The sequence below is a fragment of the Uloborus diversus genome, chromosome 2 (genome assembly GCF_026930045.1).
Source record: "Uloborus diversus isolate 005 chromosome 2, Udiv.v.3.1, whole genome shotgun sequence".
Taxonomy (NCBI): Eukaryota; Metazoa; Arthropoda; class Arachnida; order Araneae; family Uloboridae; genus Uloborus; species Uloborus diversus.
Window position 1 is genome coordinate 69,793,916 of NC_072732.1, and position 23,431 is coordinate 69,817,346.

Below are 23,431 nucleotides of genomic sequence, written 5' to 3' on the forward strand. Positions count from 1 at the left end.
TTAACTGTAATATACTGTTTTTTAATGGAATTGCCCTGTAAAATTTGCAATATCAAACTGTAGAATTGGCAGTAGTATACTGTTTTATGAAGGATTCGGCATGTAAACTTAACAGTGATAATATGTAAAACTAGAAGTAATATATTGTTTTGTAATGGAATTGCCCTGTGAAATTAACAGTAATATTACAAAAATATTAATAATACTTTCTAGAAAAAATAACTCATTTTAATTCTAAAGAATTACAAGCTTTACGTTAATTTTTCCAGGAGAAAGATTTTGTAAAACAATCAGCTAAATGATTTTTACTATCAACAAATTTAATTTCAAATTCATTTTCATCAATCAAATTCCTTAGGAAATGGTATTCCACATCCATCTGCTTGGTTCTGCAATTTTGTATTGCAGTATTAGATAAATCGATCACAGCTAGATTGTCAGAGTATAGAGTACTATTAATCAGTACAAAATTCTGAATGATTTTCATGGCCAATTCATTTAAAATTCTTTTCATCCACATAATTTCTTTAGATTGTTCACAAATTGAAATATACTCTGCTTCCATCATTAACAGTGATGCGCATTTTTTTTTAATAGACACCATATTATTCGCTCCCTACACTGTAAAAACGATTCAGGAATGTTCCTGGGAAATAATGGGCAGCTGATGTACCCCATTTCTGCATGTAACATATCTTGCAAAACCCGGGAACGTTTTTCGCTGAAATTCAGTAACCATCCTGATATTATCCTGGAAGCCTTCTGAAAAATTCAGAAACATTCCCGTTAAAAAGCCAGTCGTGCCTCTGAAAAATTCGAGTAAACTTAGGAAGATATAATAGTATAATAGCTTGGCGTCTTCCTGATGCATCAAGGCAGTTCCAACAGCATTACTGCAAGCATGGCCGAATCTAAGCCAGAATTGCTGGTAAGTAACGAGAATTATTACTTACCTGCAATTCTTGCAGAGCAACGTAGTTCATACTTATTTGCTCTCTTTGGGAGCTTAATTAGCATGAACAGACCATAACTGAACTGAAGCCGATACACTTTATAAATACGTTCAGTTAATCTTTAAACTGGGACCTAAAAATATTTCATAACTGTGAAAAGTCTGCATTCTCACGACTTGTAGCAATTCAGGAAACTTTTCGACAATGATGCTTGATTTTTCCAGGAAGTGGATAAAAACCAATGAAATTCCGAAACGTAACACGGAAAAACACAGTAACGTTTCAAATTTTTTTTTTACAGTGTATCCAAAAACACTCCCCCCCCCCCAACCATTGTAATCCGGTCATCGTGATTCGATGCGTAATCTCAATCAGAATAGGCTTTTATTGTGACATTTTCTGTGGCCCCTAAATTTATTTTGTAGTCTTAGGTATATTTTAAGTACCCAATGAACAGAAGTAAACTGTACTTTTGTACACAGAAATACAACTACCCCATTTAAGCTTCTTAAATTATAAAATCTCAAACTCTCCGTCAATTTCACGGAATCAATTACGGCCGTATTGGAGCAATCCGTACAATGATTTACTTATTTTACACAACAAATTTAGATTTTAGAGATCGACAAACCATTTAGGTTGTCTCATAAATCTCCTCCTTTTAATCCGGATTGCAAACATCTACTTGGAAATGGACCCTATGTAGCTATGCAACAATGAAATGATGCCGTATCACGCAAGTTTCATTGCTTGTGACGTCAGGAGTGTTAGTCGATCAGTATATATATATATATATATATATATATATATATATATATATATATATATATATATATATATATATATATATATATATATATATATATATATATATATATATATATATATATATATATATATATATATATATATATATATATATATATATATTATTTTTTTTTCTCAAAAGTTTAAATTATCTTTTTACCGGCATTTTAATGACGCATTAAGATTTATTTTTGTACCTTTCAAAATACCTTTCAAAAAATAAATCTTTTATGAAAAAACGAAAAAAAAAACGGCTGAAGTTACAGCAACAGCATTTTTTAAACTATGCATTAGAGTGTTAATGGCATTTTATAATGTAATTTACCTGAACGTCAACTAAAACCGTCCATTTGAAACAAATACTTTTCGTCGCACATATATTATAAAAAAATGCTTTGACGTATTCAGGATATATTTTTGGAAATCAATAACATGTGTTACTATTTTATTCGATACACCAACATAACGGAACGCATCAGAAGCTTCTCAGAATGATTATTTTGCTATCTACCTGGATATATTTCCCAATGCTAAGTATAAAGCCAAAAATGTTTACCACTCTCTTTGCAATTCTGTGTGGATCGTTGCTGACGCGGCAGACGTTTAAAACGCAGAAAAGCCGTCAGAGGAACAAAAGGCCCAAAAAGTGCCAGCTCAGCGGAAAAGAAAATGGTGGAAGATTTCCATTTTATGCTCTCCAAAGTCAACGTCGGCGACATGTTTGGATAATGTTGCGCGTTTAATATTTCCGCTTTTTAACTGCCCAGAATAGTTATGGAAATATTTAAGTCGGTTACAATTTAAAAAGAAACACGTTTTCTTTAAATACCATTTATTTATTTTACAGGATAAAATATTGAGCAACATGTCAAAATGATTGTTTCCTTAAAGTAAGAAATTACAACGTCAAAATGCACAAATTGCAGATTACTACAGACACGTGCTTTGGCGTTACAAGGAACGCCCTTTTCAATGCAAAAAGTATTAAGCTTATAGATGAAAAGACATCGGTAAAAAACCAAGAGCAGATAAGCAAACAGCCTAAAAGGTAAAAATAGTGGATTAACCAAACACCAATGAGATAATTCTAAACCACTAAAGATCCAAAAGGAATGCAAACAAAGGGCAAGAGCTCTCTCACAGGCACAGTAAAGCCGAAAGAAAGAATTCAATTGAACAAAGATTAAGCCAAAGCTAAAACAGAAAGAAAATATTAATAGCCGTGAACCGCAAGAAAGGAAAATCTGAATGGAAGAAAAACATATCAAAAAAAGAAATAAACAAAAAAAATTTCAGAAAAGGAAAAAATAAAGATAAATATAGGAAAAGGGGGAGGGGAATGTCAACCAGTGACAAAAAAAGCTAAGAATAAACAACACAAGATAAATAAAAATGAATGGAAAATAAAAAACAATAAAGTAGGCGAAATAGAAAAAAAAATGGATGGAGAAAGGACAGTGATAAAGATATGGGAACCAGGCATTGTAAAAATACGAAACTGCTTTAAACTCATTAACTAAGTTAGAACTGTTCCTCAAAATATGGAAAGATTCCCAAAAATCAAGATCTGATGAATTGGGGCATCTTTGGATAATCTGATAAGGGTTAAAACTCTGATAAGAGTTATTTCTTAATTTACTTTTCAGCACAAAGGTTTTTATTTATCTTGGTTGTATCCTTATTTGTATTTGATATTGGCTGACTAATTTTGGACTGATATTGTGTGTACGTACATATATTTCTTAAGCAAAAAAATATCCAGAATTTGGTCGCATTAGTGTGAACGTTTCAAAAGAGTGAACCACAACACCCGTTACGAAAACATTTGTCAGTTGCTTAATTCTGTAAATTTAAGCCTCACTCCTTCTTGAAAACAAAAACAGCGACAAGAACTTTTTTGGATGTCTTTTCTACCCTAATTTCAACTATTTTGCATTGAAAATGGGTTTTCTTGTACCTCCGAAACACATGTCTGCAGATCTTTGTAAGTTCGTGAGATTTGGCATTCTAATATTTGTTTTTTATTATTTTTTTTTTTTTTTTTTTTTTTTTTTTTTTTTGTGATGAATGCATTATATTTTTCTTTTTGACAAAAATTATAAAGTGAAACATATTGCTTGAAGTGAAATTAGTACATATGTAATTTCAATATTACCTCCCTAAAAGTTGTTGTTTTTGCATCAGCATTTGTAAATAATGCTCTACATCATTCATTTTAATTGTTTAAAACTGTTGTGATTAAAAATAGTAGGATGTGTGTATTGTAATTTAATTCCCATATTCGTATTCTCACATTTGTGCGCTTACACATTGAAAGTATTTTCTTGCATCTATTTTTTTTTTTTTTTTTTTTTTTTTTGAATAAGGCATTTATTTAACTAATTTAAAATTTTTCTCAATACAGGAAAAGCCTTGAGCTTACGATGTTAAGCAATGGTAAATAAAGATCCTGCTTGATTAGTTTGAAACTGAATATTATCATTAATTTTTATTTTACGTTAAGACTCCATTGAATTTGCAAAACTGAGAATTTGTTTTTTCGTGTCAGGAACTCTGTGCAATAGTATTCTATAGTTTAAGCAAAAATTGTAGCTGGACTTCCTTAAGGGTTGTCGATCGGTAGACATAAGTCAAATACTGTATTCTTAAATAAGATAGTAACTGCTTCTTACATTCACCAGTTTTAGAACTTTTATCTTCTTAGCCCTCACGTCTGAATCTGTGTCTCCCGAGTTTGGCGGTCTCAAAATTTTCGACCCTTCCCCCACGGTTTTCTGTTTTAATTTTACCTTTTGATATATTTAAGGTGGGTGAATTGTCGTCGAAACTGGGAGATAAACCTCTGAACCATGTTCAGCACATTCAGTTGGAAGATTTTACACAATTGAAGGAATATCACTATCAGTAGCAAAAATCTTGTTAATTATTTTTTTAATTAAAAAATGAAGCTTAGCTAATAACTTTTGGCCGATTATTAAAACCGATCGCTCATAACGCTTTATCACCAGTTAGGTTTTCTGACGATGATGAAGTCACGATCTAGCAATTTTAACTATGCTACATCAAGAAATTGGGGGATGACCCTACTGGTCTATGTTTGGCAAACCCTCCTAACATGCAATTGATAATATCGATACTTTGTGGCACCTCTGACTCTTACCATGGCATTCAGTTTAAGAGTCCCAGTGGTAATGATTTCTTTTTTTTTCTCTTCAATAAAAATAACCAAATTTAGAGGACACACGATCGTACTTTCATACATCAAAAATAACCCCTTCCTATAAATCAGTAAACAATTATAACCAGGCCTTCGCAGGGTATATTGCTAAATGTGTACACGCAACAGCGTTATGTCAGTTTACTAAGAAATGAAACGTAATTTATTCTTTGTTTTGTTTGAATAATAAATCATCATATGAGTTAAATTAAAACAAATAATATAGCCTGAAAAAAGTTTAAATTAGTTGTCGAACAAAATTTATAAACTAAAACAGTCAAAATTAAACGAAAAATATGCATGTGTGATTCCTAAAATAAAAATAATAAAAAAAAACAAATCGCTTGTTTAGTAAAGTTTACTGATTTTCTTTCCTTGTACAATCATTTGGATTTTTATTTTAAAAATATTTGTAAAAAAAATAAAAAAACCACATGTTTGCAAAGAGTTATTTTCCATATATACATTAAAAGCATTCTTTTAAAGTTTTACTTTGCTGTGCGAAGATAATATTTTTTAAAAAAGAAAAAAACTGTAAGATGTAACTACAATAGGTATAAGTCAAAAATTCACTAAATGATTTGTGTTGATACTACTTCGATTTAATTGAGAGGATATATTAATTTAAAGAATACTTTTTTGTTCATAACTTGGCGCAAAAATACGTACGTCTGCTTGTGAACAGATCAAGTTTTATCAGTTACTTATTAAATTTGACAGAAGCAGATAACGCAGTAAGTATACTTCAGAATTTTTTTTGAAGTACGATTAAAAAGAGTATATCGCATCAAAATAAATATAATCGGAAGAAGAAAATATAAAGAACAATCGAAAAGAAGAACCACGAAACTTCAAGTTGCTGATAGCTGTCTCTTACTGACTCAAGTGTCAACAAAAACTTCACGTAAGTTTGTTTTATCTATAAAATGCCAGCTTTCAGAGAAATAAAATTCTTTCAGTTCGAAGCAATGGTACTTTTTATCTTTTCTTGAAAATATAAGCGTCAAGATGTGGTAGAATGTTTTTTTCTCAGTACTAAGCAACCGATGTCGCTTTGAGTTTCATATAATACCTTGGGGTACGAAAAATTACAGACGGTACTTGGGGTCAAAGATTTACGAACGCATTCGTTCGTGGCTGTTATTATAACTTAGTTACGTGATAGCAAATGCAAAATCTGTTTCAGTTTTTTGTACAAGCAATAAGTTAAAGTACAACTTTCCTTAGGCATTGTTTTTTTCTTTACTTTGTTTACTTGTATTGTATTACACTGAAACGTTTCACCATCTTTATGCATGTCATGCGAGTTTTTTTTTTTTTTGTATTTTTCATGTTCTACTTCTGTTAAGTTTTTTAATTGAACAATATTAAATTATTTTTTTTGTTTAATTGAACAATTGTAACTTATTAAGTTTTCGAAATTACTGCTAAACAATAGCTATTTTTTAAAGATTAATGATAATATAGAATACTTAGGCAGTTATAAAACCGAACATTTTTCTTTGTGATGTGCCGCTCTCCAGTAATAATAATAAGCTCCTTCTAAATAAATCCATTATGCTCTGCTGTCAGGCTCGCTATTTTGTTTACTTAAGTACGATTGTTGTAAAAGTATCTACTATTTTGACTTTTGTGCGCTTATGCAGATAAGGTTGCAAAAATAAGATTTGATCATGAGAAGCATACATTGTAAAATAAGTTTAGTCATTGAATAGTTACATATATTGTGCTAAAATCTGTTTTTTAAAGAAATTCTTATTTTTCGGCTGATACCTTTTAGTGAATAGTTAAGGTTGTTTTTACCAAGATAATGTATCGTTCAACGTGAGCAACTACTATACGTTGATACCATCTGCTCACTTAAGTACATCTAAAGATATTAGAACGTGTCAGATCTTATATATCAACCAAATTCTCATTCAGATTGTAAAACATTTGTTCAAGAAACTGTATTTTATTTTTAAAAAGATCACTCATAAAACGTAGAATTCTAAAGACTCGCACAATTATATTTCATGCCATCCAACTTAATTGGACGATGACGGCTCAGAATGCAAAATGTCTAGTTAGAAGTAGAACCGCCCTGTTTTGATGCCGCGGAAAAAAATTACTTTTGCTAAGGCTATAAATGAGACAGTGAGAAGCAAAGGGATATAAGTCGACATTTTCAAGTTTTAGTAAAATGCGTTTGAAGTTCCATACTAGGTAAGCTTTCAATGAAAAGTTTTTCTAAATCATGTTGCATAGCAGCACCAACCAGGGCTGCTGGTACTATCTCTTGCCGCAAAACAGAGGATAGCTTCACTTACCATGTGTACTAGTTATCTCCAAATTTTCAATTTTAGCACTTACATCCCTTTGCTTCTCTCTGTCTCAAATGGGAGTCTACAATGCTTCTTAACCAAATAACTCATAATTAGGAAACGTAAATGTTTTTGCGTTTCAAACAAATAAGGTAAGTGGGAGCATAGTTCAAATTTAAAGTTTTTCTAAAATTTTGCTCTTTTACTGTTAGGAAAACTGTTATCGTTAACGAAAACCGAGATGGACATAGTAGAAAGAAATTATACTTCAGAAACGAATCTTAACTCAAAGTTTACAGAATTCAAATGCATACAAATTAAAAAATATTATTATTAGCATATCAAAACTAACCCTCCTCAAAAATGAAATCATTACATACACTGGTGTCCAAAAGTTAAGCATAATTGTTATTTCTGTGAGTAATGTGAGAAATATACATCGAAATAGGGGGGAAACGTGATATGCGAATGCAACACGGTTACAAAATAAGGAAACTACTCAAAAAATCGGTAATATTTACTTTTATCATCCCAAAAAATAGTTTAAATGAAAATTAGGCATATGAAGAATTTACTCTTTGCACAAAAATTTTTCTTTAAAAGATGATGCTGAAGTTCAATAGTGTGTATGGCCACCTCTGACTGCCAGGCACGCTGCACAATGATTACTCATACTTTCTATGAGGTGGTGGATGAGTTGTGGGCTTAAACAGTTCCAAGCATGCTGGAGAGCTCTTTTTAGCTCCGGAGCGGAGCTTGGCGGGGGGCGAACGGGCTGCAAGTTGTCTCCCGAGCATATCCCAGACATGCTCGATAGGGTTCAGATCAGGGGAGTTTGCAGGCCACGTCATTCGCTGGATATTTTTTGATTCGAGGAAGTCATCGACCACAGCTTTTCGGTGACATGGCGCGTTATCGTCCATGAATATGAACTCAGGACCAACAGCATCTCGAAACAAGCGAACATAAGGCTCAAGAACCTCGTCTCTGTATCTTTGACCAGTGACTGAGCCTGTCTCAAAAATATGGAGGTCGGTGCGGCCATCCAACATAATGCCCGCCCACGCCATTACTCCTGCTGACGCAAAGTGATGTCTTTCTCTTATGCTTTGCGGTTGGAAACGAGTCCCCTTTTCTCTCCAGATTGTTACCTGACGAGAATCACTCTGTAGAGCAAAGTGGGACTCATCACTGAACATTACATTAGCCCACTGTCCCAGACTCCAATGCCGATGTTGCAAGCTCCAGTTTAAACAAGTGCGTTTATGCGCTGATGTGAGAGGAATGCAAACTGCTGGTCTTCTCTGACATACAGACCGACATGATTGAGTCTGCTGTAAACAGTTTGCCTCGAAATTGTTATTCCTGTGACGGCACTGAGCGCTGAACCCAGTTCTCTGGCACAGCTGGCCCTATGACGTCGTGCAGAAATTGCCAGAAAACGATCTTGGCTTGCGGTTGTGACTCTTGGTCGACCTGGTACTGGTCGGCGGGTAACATCTCCCGTATTTGAAAACCTCTGCCACAGTCTCGAGATTACACACTGAGGCACATTAAGAATACGAGACACTTCAGTTTGTGATCGCCCAGATTCTAGCATTCCAACGATTCTTCCTTTCGCACACATGTCCAATTGGCGTCTTTGTGCCATTATTAGTTCTGTTTCACCAGATCCAATGTTTCTTGGTACAGCAATTGCTTGAAACGCGCCTGAACTCTCTAAAGCTTGCGAGCTGTTTTATCCACATTCCGAAACGCGCACCTAATTCACGCATGACACCATCGACTATACTATTTTGCATAAACATATTGTTTCTTCTTCAACCAATGAATCTCCATAAGTAACTTTATATAATTTTACGAAAATTTACAGATTTTTCTAGCATTTTATGAATTATGCTTAACTTTTGGACATCAGTGTACAATGACGACTGATCAATGTAATATCTATCTTCAAAGTCAGTCATGTGCACTGCATACTATAGGGGAGGCTTAGGTAATAAGAGACAAAAGGGGTAATAAGAGACAAAAAAAAGATAAAATTTATACTAATATTCCAAATTACTTGAAACAAACACCTCATATTAACTGCATTAAATGGACTTCCCTTCATTTTTAGGTATTATTTAACTCAAATATTTTGGTTAAAAAAATGTTTAAAAAGTTTAATAAATTTTTGTCTCGAATAACCCCATAAGAGATAATAAAAAACAAAGGATGTAACTCTCCATGTATAGCAAGGTAAAATCGTGTAGGTAAATGAGGGACATCTACAAACAACTCTGAATCTGTCCATATTTTTTAATTTTTGTTATTTTCATCCGTTAAAAAATATTTTTTCTCACAAATTAATGTTTACAAATGTGTTCGAGAAATTCATTTTTTATAATTATAGATCCTAAATAATATAATATTAGACTAAATGATGGTTATAAATAATTTGCATAACCTAGGGATTGATCAAAAGCATCAATATAATTTTTAAAGTGGTCAGAAAATATTTTGAAAGTTCTCTAAAGTATAGTCAAAAATATGTAAAAAACGTGTAAAGAGTACAAGTGTTATTAGGGATTTTTACTAGTCCCTAAGTACAAATGAACTTAGGCTATTTATTATCTAATGAAGTAGTAATGACTTATTAGTAACTTACAGACATTTTACGCATAAAATCATACATTTATAACGTAAATATGGTCTACTCTGATGAGTATAGCTGATTTTTGATTTAGGCTACGTTGAAAAAAAACTATTCTATGAACTTGCTAAACTCAGACTAACCATCTAACTCCTTGTATTTTACCTAAAACAAACAAATTTGTTAGTATGATGTAATAAGACACACCTGTCTCTTATTACCCCCACACAAAAAATAAAAATGGGGTAATAAGAGACTGGTCCACAACCTGTAAATAAAGAGGGCTTTCAAGATTTCAAAAAAATAGTACATCAATAGTCATAGTCTGGGTCAGAAGTTTACACATTAATAACTCCCAAACAACTCACCTGTAAAATAAAAAAATAATAAGAACGTAAAAAAAGTTACGAACTTTTAAGGTGAAGGATTTTTTAATTGCATAAAAAAAATTCAAAACATGTTATAATCTTTTAAATAAGTATATTGTAGTAAAATATACATGTGGGTACTTTACATTACACATTTTTAAAGCAGTCTAAGTATATTTTTTGTGATTGCGTCTCTTATTACCTCGGCCTCTCCTACCGTGCCGTCGTTTTGTAATGCAAGATAAAATTACTTCTTCTTTCGGGTTCGGTCTACCCTCGCCACATTTAGCTCAACAACATTGCATTACGTTTATTAGAAATTAAAAAAAAATTCTTGACACAAAGGTTCAATTCCCTATTCTATTATCCTGTTATTTCATGTAACCATCCACATGACTTCAGTAACTTTTTGAGTAGCTTAAAGCTTCAAGAAATACTTTTGACCAAAACGTAAAGTAACATCTAGCTAGAACTTATATAAAATTTGAGTCATCCTTTAAAATATATTTTATAAGCACAATAAAAGCAAGGAATAAATATTACATATAGTAGCATTCGAAATTTGCCTACATTTTGGAACTAAAGCAACTTTTGAGATTTTATGTTCTACACTTTCGTCTTTATGACTTATTTCAGTGGACTTCCCAACTTTAATTATATTCAAACAAGTTTTTTGTTTACATCGAAAAACGTGTGCTGTTAACTGAAATGAACAATTAACTACTTCAGCAAACAAATGCAATTACGCTTGCGAATACGGTATTTAGGTTACATCAATCACTCTTACTTACAAACTTTTTCGAAAACTTATTTTCTTTATTCTCTTCGTTTTATTTTATTCCGAACTCAGATTATTTCTTTTTTCTACTTTCAGTTTAAAAAAAAATATATCGTTGTGAGACTAGAATTTAGAGCAATTTTTTAATTTAGTGCGTTTTGTTTTCAAGCTAAGCAACTCATCACAAGTAAAGTTATTCTTTTGTTGTAATTGTTAAGTAATGTTATCATTTAAGTACCAGTATTTTTGCTTAATTTTATTGCCATTTCCCGTAATTTATATTTTAGATCTCTATCAAATATTATACAGTTACTGAAAATTTGAAATTTTTCATACTATTTTTATTAAAAAAATAGTTAACTCCCATAAATCTAATCACAAAAATCTGTGTAAATATACATACAGCGTGTCCCCGTTCAAACTAAAACATCTTTATTTTAGTAACCATTATTCCTATATGTATACTATCAACTGCAAAACCGCAACCATTTCGAAACAATTGCAAACAAAATTAAAATTATTAATCATGTTCAAAATCAGTATGGACCGTGCCGTAGATGATATTGGAACTTATCTCCCTTTTAGAGAAGGACATGTTGTCGAAGTAAAAAAAAAAAGTATGCATTTATATTTTTCATTGTAATTGAGAAATAAAAGCAAATGTTATGCTATAGTGTGAAAACACACACTGCATATTTTCGTATGATTTGGAAGAAAAAAAATGCATGCATACAATTATGAATAATTGCTAGTCATTTCCCACTAGAAGATCTAATTCACTGCCAGTGTAAAGTGGTGTAAGTCACAAAATGTTGCGTTTCTTATCTCGGAGAATATTAGTCGCACTGGTGTCAACGTTTCTGTGTTCGATTTTTTTCATGCTTATGATTTCCCTAAATGCAATGTAGAGGGTATATTTTTTACTTGGAAAAAAATGGGGAAATTTTTCACTTTTTTCTTTTTATTTGCGTGGGGCAAAGTGAAAAATAAAAAAAAAATATTTTTTTGATACGCTATAAGTTACCGCCCTTTTTTCAGAGCTAAAGCATACTGCATGTATGCCTTAACTCTGAATAAAGCTAAGGCATACATGCAGTAGATCTTTTAATTGTTTATAAAAACGTTTTTGCATCAAAATTAATGAATAAAGAAACAAATAAATAACTAACTGAATAAATAATGACACGATAAAAAAAAATAAATAATAATAAATATGCTAGGAAAAAAAACGAGGTAATAAAATGGTGAATGAATAAGAAAATAAATGAATCCATAAATAACTTAATGGACTTATTTATAAAGGAATACAATGAAGACGATTATAAAGGTGATCAATGAAAACGTAGGAAATGTACAAGTTAACTGAATAAACTACTTCACTCTACCCTGCATGTACTAGACTAGCTGGATCGAGCATTAAAATTCAAAACAATCAAAATAATAGCTAAATAAGCACTGCACTGGCATATTATAAAAGTAAGAACAAGTTTTTTTTCTAAATATTATTTTCATATTCTAAAACAAATGTTTAGTTAAATGTGATCGTTACAGAAACTTACGAAACGTAAGGTTGAGTGTATTTCAAATCAGCGTTTATTTTATTCTCCATATATTTTGAAAAATCAAAGCCTTTTTTTCTGAGTTTGACAAGGGTATTTTGAATTGCAAACTATGTACTTTAATGCATAATTAAGTCTAAGTGCTGCATTACGCAATGTTAACTTTATGTACTCATTTTTTGCATATCCATTCCGTAAAGTTTAGAGTCATTAGTTACGTATGTTATACAGTTTTTTATTCACGTAGAAAGATGGAGAGAAAAAACAACATTATAAAATTTATAAATGGGTCACAGCTTGTAATGAAGTTTTTATGGACGTAATACCTGCAATGCTATCCGAAAAAACCTTCTTGAAAAAATGTATTTAATATTATTAACTTGAAAAAGTCTTAAGTTTTAAACACTTTTCTGCAATTTTTTATGCTCCTATACGAGTTTCTGCACGTATGTTTCCCTATTTTCTGTCTTTCTCTTTTTTTTTCGTTTTGGGAATTCTACATGACCTTTAAACAAACTCACCTAGATGGCTTAATGCACAAAATGTCTTACTTTTTTTTCCTTTTCCAACTCACAAAAACCGCGCAGTGTTAAACAACGCTTTGCCATGTCAGGAGCTTAGATTATATTTGTTGCTTTTAGTTAAGCCTTTACAATAAAATAGGCCAGTCAAGGCAAGCTGATTTATTGGATAAGTCATCTTGATCGCAGGCTCTGAGGAATTACAGCTTGGCCAAGTGTTATTCTTTACCCAATGTCTACTTAGGGTTTTAAATTCAAGCTTCTTTTGTGTTTTTTGTTACATGTACTCTCATACACGAGTGCATGTGTTTTAAAGTGAAAATTAGATTTTTCATTTAGTGTTGAAATTTTATTGCTTTACTCTTTTTAAAGATGCTGCATGAATTTGATTAAAAGAAGTAACATTTATTGTTGCTTAAACATACATAGTTTTTTAAACTTATTTATAGCTACTTATAAAAGCAACAACAGTCATTATTTTTTTTTCATTTTGTTTACATGATTGTTAAGTAGTTTGACGGATATTTTTTATTTTTTCAACGATATATCTACATTAATAACTACAAGTAAGATAAAATAAACAATCTTCATTTTACTTGCCTCAGTAATTCTCAAATATAATGTTTATGGTTCATTTTTATTTGTATACTGTAAAAACATCCTGAAATTTTACTGTGAAAACTACTAGCATTCATGTTACCAGTATTTGTCCCGTAAAATCATGTTGTACTGTAAAACAAATACAATAGATGAACAAGCAAGGGTTTTATAGTGGGAATCAAACAATCACTCTTCTTATTTCTATTACTGCGTTATCCGCTACACTGAATTTGTCTCAACAAAAGCATGATAATGGGGAATTTACAGGTTATATCATAAGTCTCTTGGATTAGCAATTTGCGCTGTAATATCTTACTTTATGTAGTAAAAGTGACTGTAAACATTTCCTGTACTGTAAGTACTCCTTTTTCTACTAATATTTACCGTTCCTGAAGCGTTAACAATGAAAAACTAATTAAAAATTTCCCTGCTTCTTGCTAGAATACATTAATTTATTTTGAATTTGACTTATGAGATATATACTTGACACGTCACCTACATATAAAACACAATTTTCTTACCAGTTTTATATTTACATGCTACGTGCACTGCTAAAAAACTCGTAAATAAATATCAATTTTTAACTAGCAGCTGAATTGAATGTGCAAAACGGTAAATGTTATAAAGTAAACGCGTACTTAAAACGATTTTTCCACATAAGGTTAAGTCATACTTGTTCTGTAAATTAATTTATAACTTTGTTTTTTTCACAACCTACTCGTAGTTTTTAGGGATATTTTTATGATGCGAAAATGTTTAAAATGTATATCGCTCTCTGCTTTCAAAAACGTCATATTTCAAAAATTAGCAATTTTGAGTTAAATATATTTTTTTTGAACTGCCATGAATGATTAGCATATCTCTGCAAGACCTGCATTTCTGTAACATATTTCGCAGTTCAACAGCAAAAGCATCGCATTTACTTTTTCAAGTATTTTCAGAATTTTAAGGAATGTCACATATTTGTCACTACATGAATATCTGTGTCGTTTAGTGAAAGATGGTATTATTTATGCCGAAAACAGTATTGCACGCAAAAAAAACTTTTTTGCTTCAATATTTTTTAAATCAAAAACGCACTATTTGCATTCATATCGGTACTGTCGGTATTGTAAAGAGAACAATTAGTAACAATAATGACACATTTTGCGATGTTTTAAACGGTATCTCTGAAATTTAGTACAAAAACGTCATTAATAACACGCAACACTTTTATAAATTGCACTTTTTATACTTATTATTCATGAAATAGAGAAGAAACACCATAGTTCCTGGAAAATATCTTATGCATTAGAAAAAGTCAATCAATGACTTGAAATATAATTTTACTACATGACAGCTTGATTGAAATTTTTTTAAATCGTTCACTTGAAAAACAAGTTTTTGAGACATTGGCGTTGTTATGTATTGAAAAATACAATGGAAATATAAAAGTGGTATATAGTAAGAAATCTTACTCGTTTATAAAGAAACTCTATGTTCACGGATTTGTTTCTACTAAAAATATGCAATCGCCTCTTTGTGCTTATAATAAGAAAATACTTATTTCCAGTTGTAATTTATTTTCCAGGGTAACCTGTATTCATATGTTAGCTAATATTCAAACGTATATGTCCTAAAGTTAATTGCAATTTTGTCTCATATGTAAACATATTCATCAAAACAAAACAAGTACAGGTACTGGACTCATTTTATGCCCTGCCATGCAAACTAGTTATTGGATATTTTCAGCTTCGTTGTATGCAAATTATTTCATAGAAAATCGTTCTTTCATACCAATACTTAAGTAAGGAAATTTGAGAAATAGATAAATAAGAAGTAAATCCTAAATAAATAAGTAAATTTAATTCACCAATAATTTCCAGGGATTTTAATGCTAAGTTTTCTTTTATTTTGTAATGTAATATATTCGAGACTAGTCTGTCTTATTTCCTCATTATAAAAATTTAAGCAAATGCAAACTGTACTTAAGGAATAGTAGAACAGTTGGCAGAAACCAAAACCTCTTGTATGGTGCTCTTGTATTTTTAACGTACACGATGGAGAAAATCTAATTTCACATCCGGTCGAAATGAAGCCATTGAGCAAACATCTGAAAGGAAAGCTTAGAGAAGGTAAATTACCTAATCTGAATTTCACGTGCGAATACCTTTTCTAATGATGCAGCAAAAATGTGGCTGGAGATTATGTCTACTTTCAGTATAACTGATGTTATTATTGTAATTTTGGGACTGAGTAATCACATTTTAACTCTGCAGTAAAGATGATGCGCGGTTAAACAAGTGACACATGTTTTTGGAAAAGATGTAACTTGACTCAAACTCACACACGTAATCTCCAAGTGTTTTCAACTCAAAGGCTCTAATGAGTTTTTACTCAAAACAAGAACTTTAAGAAACATTTTTGGAATTGCATAAGATTTGTAAAAATGTTTTAAAAGTACTCGAAGCTTGTAAAATTTCGCATGATTCGCTTTTCTTTATTTATATTTATTTAGACTTGTATATTTTATACCTTGGTTTTCTGTGTTGGTAAATTAGAACGTCTTTTATACTTCATCTAATGTCATAGGTAAGGCACTGTTTAACTATCTCTTTCACCGATATTGGAAAAAAAACACCAAATAGGATGGTTTTTTCGAAAAAAAAATACACGTAAAACCGGGGTTTTAAACATGAGTTGCGCCAGTTTTCCATTAGTAGGCTTGTGCTCTCGTCTAGGAATAAGAGATACTGGTTAAAGTAATGTCACTGACGAAAAGTTCAGCGTCTATTTAAAAAAAAGGTTTACTGAATATTATGGATAACATTTTTATTATGTGCAGTCAAAAGGTTCTACACACACTGCAGTTTAAGTACCATCACGATCTAAGTTTCGTGTTGTTATCTTGGTTCATTACTGATCTTTTTATTCCACTTGCTTAAGGATTTCATACTTCTCAAGAAACTAATGAAAATTAGATTTTCAAAACTCTTTCAACAATGCGGCTTTTTTACACATCATATGGCCATTAAACAGGAGGAAGGTTTTATACGTAAAATATTTTTAATGTGTTAGTTGTTTTTCTCAGTTCGTGAGAATATGATGACGATATTACCGGCATTATGCAGTTTTAATGCATCACATGAGTAAAATAGAATTCACAAAAAGCGATAAAATAAAAGTTTTCTTTTTTTTCCCCCCCATTTTTCTGTTGTTTTCAGTTTTCAGGTTTTGAATAAAGGAGAAATTCAAGTTTTTCTATTCTTGTATAGATAAGATGTTTTGTTATAGAAATCGGCATGCGGCTTTATTTTGTATTTATGTTAACAAATATCATTAAATCCAACGTAGTTTATCAAGAAAAGGTGTATTTAATTGGACATTTTCATTTCATTTTCAATCGCGCTTTTGTATCTCTGTATCTTTTTCAAAGAAATATTCATATAATAAACTTTTTTTTTTCAGGTATCATGGGTAAGGCAACGAGATTTGCATATCTTAACAGTTGGAAAATACACTTATACCAGTGATCAAAGATTTACTTCAATTCACCTAGAAAACTCGGAAATATGGACATTGGAGATAAAATACACCCAAAAGAAAGATGCAGGAGTCTATGAGTGTCAAGTCAGTACTGAACCTAAAATGAGCCTCAGCATCAGACTAAACGTCGTTGGTAAGTGCAAGAGAGTGTGTTTTCTGCTCTAGTGCATATCGATTGTCGTTTAATAGTGCGTGCAAACTTTTTTCTACCCCTTTCTGCTACTTTTTTTTTTCATAATATCATTAGTGGAATATCATATTATTAACAGCGCCACTCGGGGCTGGGGGGTGGGGATTTAGGATTCTGTAAAAAGAAATAATAATAGTGATAATAATTTATACCGTACTTCCGAAACTGTCCCCTTATATATCTTAAATTGTATTGCATCTTACAAATTACAACGAAGATGTAGAACAATATTACAAGCGGGAAGTTACATTGTCCAGAATCCCTGGTTTCAATACTAACAGCAATCTTCGTGTGGTAAGTTAAAAAACATAAATTGACACTCAACTCCCTTCCCCCCTCGCCAAAAAAAAAATTCATTACTAGTGGATAGAGAGCACTTTTCACGTTTTTTCATGGAAAATCTTCAGACCCTCTCTGAACCTTTTTTAATCGAAGATACATTTGTAGCACACTTTAGGTTCAGCACACTTTTTAACACGTTGAGGACCGCATTTAAGAATGCTAACCACGTATTTTCGTTTTGAAAACTTTGTAGTTATCCTTTGATTTTACCAGCATGTATTTTTTCCTGTTATTTTAACAACAATCTTCCGGGACAGTTGTCTACTACCGCCAGGTAATAAACGGCTTTCGGCCAGGGAACGCCAACCTTTTTTTTGGAAATATTAGTGACACTTGCCGCTACGTTAGACATTAACAAAATTTCTCCTAGTATTTTGAAACGTACTTTTGAAATTGTATGTATGCGAAAAAAAAGCAATAATTTCGGAAGTGGGCCCAATTGTTTTCTTTACTTTTTTTCACAAAGTTGCTCACAATTTGGGATTGGACATAGATACTCAACGGGATATATTTGGAACAGATTCGCAGCATATTTTAGTACACTTTATTTTTAAGAAAGTACATTCAGCGTATATTTTAGTGCACGATCTGGCAACAGGACATTTTTTGAACTAAAATCTTCCAAACATGTTTATAATGCGTTCTGGGAATTTTAAATATACCATTTCTTGTATTAAATATTCATGCTAAGGGCTTGTCATTTTTCTAGGCAACATTTTATGGGTGAAAATATAGTCTTGTAATAGCATTCACACAGCAAAATTTCTATATTTTTTAAAGGAACAATATATAAAACAAATTTACCGTAATTACAAATTAACCGTACTTCCATTAAAACATTAGTTTTACTATTAATAATCACATTGCTTTAAATACAAGTTTCCGTTTGAATGCTCAGATGGTACAGAGCGGCCGCGAATAATCGTAGCCGCCTTGCGACAAACCGGAATTGCTTCATGGGCAAGCGGCTAGTTAGACACAATTGTAATGACACCAAGCTCGCATTTCACAAATCAACCAAGGATAGGCATTAGCGCAGGATGGTGCATTCACTCAGACATCTGACGCTTATCGGGCCAGAGGTGATAAGCGTGTATCAAGTTTGCATCTCACCTCAGCTTACATCTAGATAATAGGCTGATGAAGCAAAGTTAATACTTAGCCCTAAATCCTTTGGAGATATTATGTCACATTGTTTGGTAATGCTGTTGTAGCAATATGTATCAAACTTTAAAACAAATCGAGTAAATTATATTGTAAAGAGTTTAGTAACAAATTTTTTGTTTTCTACCTTTACTAAACATCTACCAACGCTCTGTGTAAATTTTTTCGTCGTCATTAGAACACTCGTGTATTTTTCAGTTTACTTACCCCGCAATCTCAGAAAAACAGTATTTACACCATGTATTTCAACTATAACTAAATTTGTTCACGTGTTTTGTTCAAAAAAAAAGTCAGGCAATAAAATAAGTTGAGGTGTAAACGATACGCAGTTTCAGGTTCAGTTCAGGATTACCTATTAAGACCGTTTTTTTTTTTTTTTTTTTTTTTGATAAATGTAACATATTACAAATTGTAAAACGTAGCTTTTTAATATAAAAAAGCATGGCAATTGATACTTAAACTCTAAAGCCCTAATGTATTTTATGACATAAGCACTTTAGAAGTTAATATGTTGCTAATATTATTGCATTAAGTTTTAGCCAATCTAGAATTGAAAACGAGAAATCAGCAATGTCTTAGAAAAAAATGAATCATATAAAAAATTAAAAAAAAAAAAAGATTTTTTTTTTTTGTGAAAACAGAATTACTAATATAAAAAGCTTCAAAATTTTGGACATAATGAAGCGAAGACCTATAAATTGACCGAAAGAAAGCTCTTCAAGACTCTTTAATATAAAATGAATACAATGTCCAATATTATGCGAATTTTCCGGATATAAGCATGCGAGGCTTTATAAATTTAAAGAATCCATCCTATATCCGGCTATCAGGTGAAATTACGGGCAGGTACCTGGTAGTTTTACGGCAACTGGTAGGCTGGAATTTCATCTTTTTGGGGCAACTATCAGGTTTTGGTAGACTTATCAGTTATAGAGCAAATAAATTCTCACACAAGCTGAAGTAACAAAAAGTATTTCGCTCGCACATGAACTACGCCACAACCTACAGCCATTATTTCCTGTATTTTTACAGCCGTCATTTTTAGTGCAAAATAAGAAATGAAATTTTTTTTTTTTTTTTGTGAAACTGTTGGAGCGTCAGTGGGTTTTGAACGGATACTTGAGCAATGCGCATGTTAACAGAAATTCCTGTTTTTTCTATATTTTTACAAAGTGATAAAAAACAATACATTTTCTGTAAACTCTTATCTAGACACTTAGTAGTAGCGTTTGAAAGAGTACTTACGTTATTTAGCAGTTATTATTTGTTCTTTAGCTGTATTTTTGCAAAAATTATTTTCAATAATTGTTTTCCGGAAAACTCTTATCTAGACACTTAATAAGTCGCGTTTGAAGGAATACTTAAGTTATTTAGCAGTTATTATTTGCCCTTTAGCTGTACTTTTGCAAACATTATTTTCAATAACTGTTGTCTAGAAATCTCTTATCTATACACTTAATAAGTAGCGTTTGAAGGAGTACTTACATTATTTAACAGATATTATTTGTTTTTCAATTGTACTTTTGCAGAAATTTTTTTCAAAAATGGTTTTCTGTAAAACTCTTATCTAGAGAGATACTTAATAAGTAGCGTTTTAAGGAGTACTTAAGTTATTTAGCAGTTATTATTTGCTCTTTGCATTTTTGCAGAAATTATTTACAATACTAGTTTGAAAATGAATTCTATCATGAAAGAGAAAAAAAAAATCATGCAAAAACCAAAGTTATTTGTTTTACTTCAAATAGTTTCTGGTGTTTATATACACTTTCATGTACGCCGCAAGGTACATGAGTTATGTCTGTACTAAACATATAACTGTTGGAGAGGAAATTTCTTCGGCATAAACACAGCAACAATACTGACTTGACGAATAGGAAAAGATCCTCCTTCGCGTCCATGAATAATGCTATTATAAATCAGGGTGGGACTTTTATTCCACAGAAGGCATCTCAGGAATTTCCGCCGTCATTTAGTCATTTTTCTTGCTTTATTTTGTGAACTATATTTATACTCATATCATTTTCTTCTTGCTTTGGATAAAAATGATTTATTGATTGGTTTCGGTACCGCCATCACGGTGCTTGTAAAAATGAGTTCTAATCGATTTTTGATAATAGATTTTCTACGAGTTAAGTTTGTTCTTCGTCTTAGGTGCCATAACTTTTTGAAGACAGGAATAAATTTACCGCTTTGTTTATGTTTTTTTTTAAATATTTTTATTTCTTATTTAATTTTTAATTTGAATTTTGGAAAAAAAATACAACTTACATTTTAAATCATTAAATGAAAATAAATGCTAAGAATTAACACGAAATATGCCATCAATAATTTCCTTCTATTAAAAACAAATATATAAACAAAGATATTAAACACTTCGATTGCGTATACTCAAATTTTTTACGCTCAGGTCATATCTTTTAATGCTCGAAACTGCATAGGCAACAGCTATTATCCAACAAAGTGTATTTCTTCTAATTCCTGTTTAAATAATAATAAAATTAAAAAAAAAAAACAGTCATACGTTGTCCCTGCCAAAAATTGGTGAAATCATAATGCTTGATTTTATTTTATCATTTACCGAAATCGTCTAAAATCAATAACTTAAAACTGGACTATTAATTCACACGTGCATATATTTTTTTAGAATTTCGTTTTCGCTTTGTTATATATGTTATAAAAATTATCTAATTATAACACATACCTAGATTTTACTGAAAAAGAATATTTTTCTAGTGCATATAATAATCAATTTCATTCCTTTCCATAGTTTCCAGAGCCCACATACCGGAAGGTCCGAATTTATACATCCAAAGCGGCTCCACCATCAATCTAACCTGCATCATTACAGAGAGCACTTCGCCGCCAGTATACGTCTTCTGGTATCACGACGACCGGATGATTAACTATGACTCATCCAGAGGGGGCATTCGCGTGACCACCGAAAATGGCCCAACGACAGTGTCGAGGCTAAGAATCCAGAATGCTCGGCCAACTGATTCCGGTAACTACTCGTGCCAACCTTCTTATGCAGACCCAGCCAATATCACGGTCCACGTCTTGAATGGTGAGTGAGAATATTATTTCAGTGGCGTCAGATCAAAACGCCGCGCAAAATCTACATAACATCTACACTAAGTTTTGTTTCTATGTTACAGGTATTTTTAATGTTAAAACTAACATGCAAATACCAACTTAAACGTTTAATTTTAATTTAAACCTTTGTAGGTTAAAATAAGAAATAATAAAGTATTATTGCGCAACAATTGAATTGTTTGCAGCAACAAAGAATTAACTCAATTTTTTGGTCGTTTAGTAGTTATCTCCCATTGATATCTCACCCCCCCCCCTCTAGTTCGTTTGGTTCAACAAAGACTTATCTCCTGTTGGTAGTTAGTTCTCAAGTTTTTCGCTAGAATGAGTTAGCTGCTTTATTCGCTTGAGGCAACATAAAGTTACTCCTGGAGATTCCCCAAACATTAAAAAAAAAAAAGAGTTAAATCTTTGTTGGTGCAAACCCTTCAATTGTAGAGAACTGCATACACGTGTTTCAGTTTTATAAGGAACCCCTTCATTCAATGCAAAATAAGTGAGCTTATTGATGAAAAAACATCCAACAAAAGCGTTTGCTTAACTTAGAAGCTAGGGATAACACAATGAAATGAAATCGTACTTGTAAGTTCGTTAACAAATGATTAATGCATTTATTTTATTTTTTAAGTTATAACCATTGTTAACTATATTTTCTTGACCATGAAATATTTCTTAAACACGTAGGAAATCATCACATTTTAGGAAAAATTTGATCTTTTAAAATGCTGGGCAAAAATATCCATATTTCTGTTGATTGCTAGGATAATGTTTCTTTCTTATGAAAAAAACATTTAGAAAAGTAATGAGTTTCGACATCAAAAAGGAATTAGCGTAATATCTTAACGAACGTGTTTAGAATAAGTGCTTTAAAGCAATTAAAGTTACGGTGCATTTCTCGTTAGGCTGCTGAATAGAAAATGAAAATCACACAGGAGTTTCGAAATAATTTGAAAAAGCATATGTTGTAAAAACTTTGAAGAAATAGTAATATAATTGACAAAATGCTTCGATATAAAGCAAGTTCTAATATCCAAAAGAGTTCATAGGAGCAGAGTTCTTGCCATTTTTTTCAATTTTGTGCACATTTAGCAAAATTAAGCGTAAAAATAAGTTAAGAGAACTATTGTAACTTCTTTTGTTAGAAAATACCCCTGAACTAAAATCTACTTTGTAGTTCCAAGTGGTTCTATGTCAATCGAGAGACCGACTTTCACTTAAATCCAAACAATCCTTTTTCAATCATTACTATGTTTTAATTATTGAACTGATGATGTTTTGATTTAAACTTTTTTAAATTATCTCTTTTACTTCGCTATTCGTTGTAATCAAATTACTATTTCTCCTAGTATTCCTGTTTTTTAAACAATTTTTGGTAAGGG

General features: G+C 31.5%; 1 protein-coding gene across 1 annotated transcript in view; it reads left to right on the plus strand.

Moving 5' to 3' along the window:
* LOC129216353 (uncharacterized) overlaps positions 1-23,431 on the plus strand; it is a 63,708-nt gene that overhangs the window by 34,816 nt on the left and 5,461 nt on the right. Inside the window, exons 3-4 of the mRNA XM_054850567.1 lie at positions 17,189-17,399; positions 21,730-22,026. Of these exons, the coding sequence (XP_054706542.1) occupies positions 17,189-17,399; positions 21,730-22,026 (508 nt within the window). The remainder of the gene's footprint in view (positions 1-17,188; positions 17,400-21,729; positions 22,027-23,431) is intronic.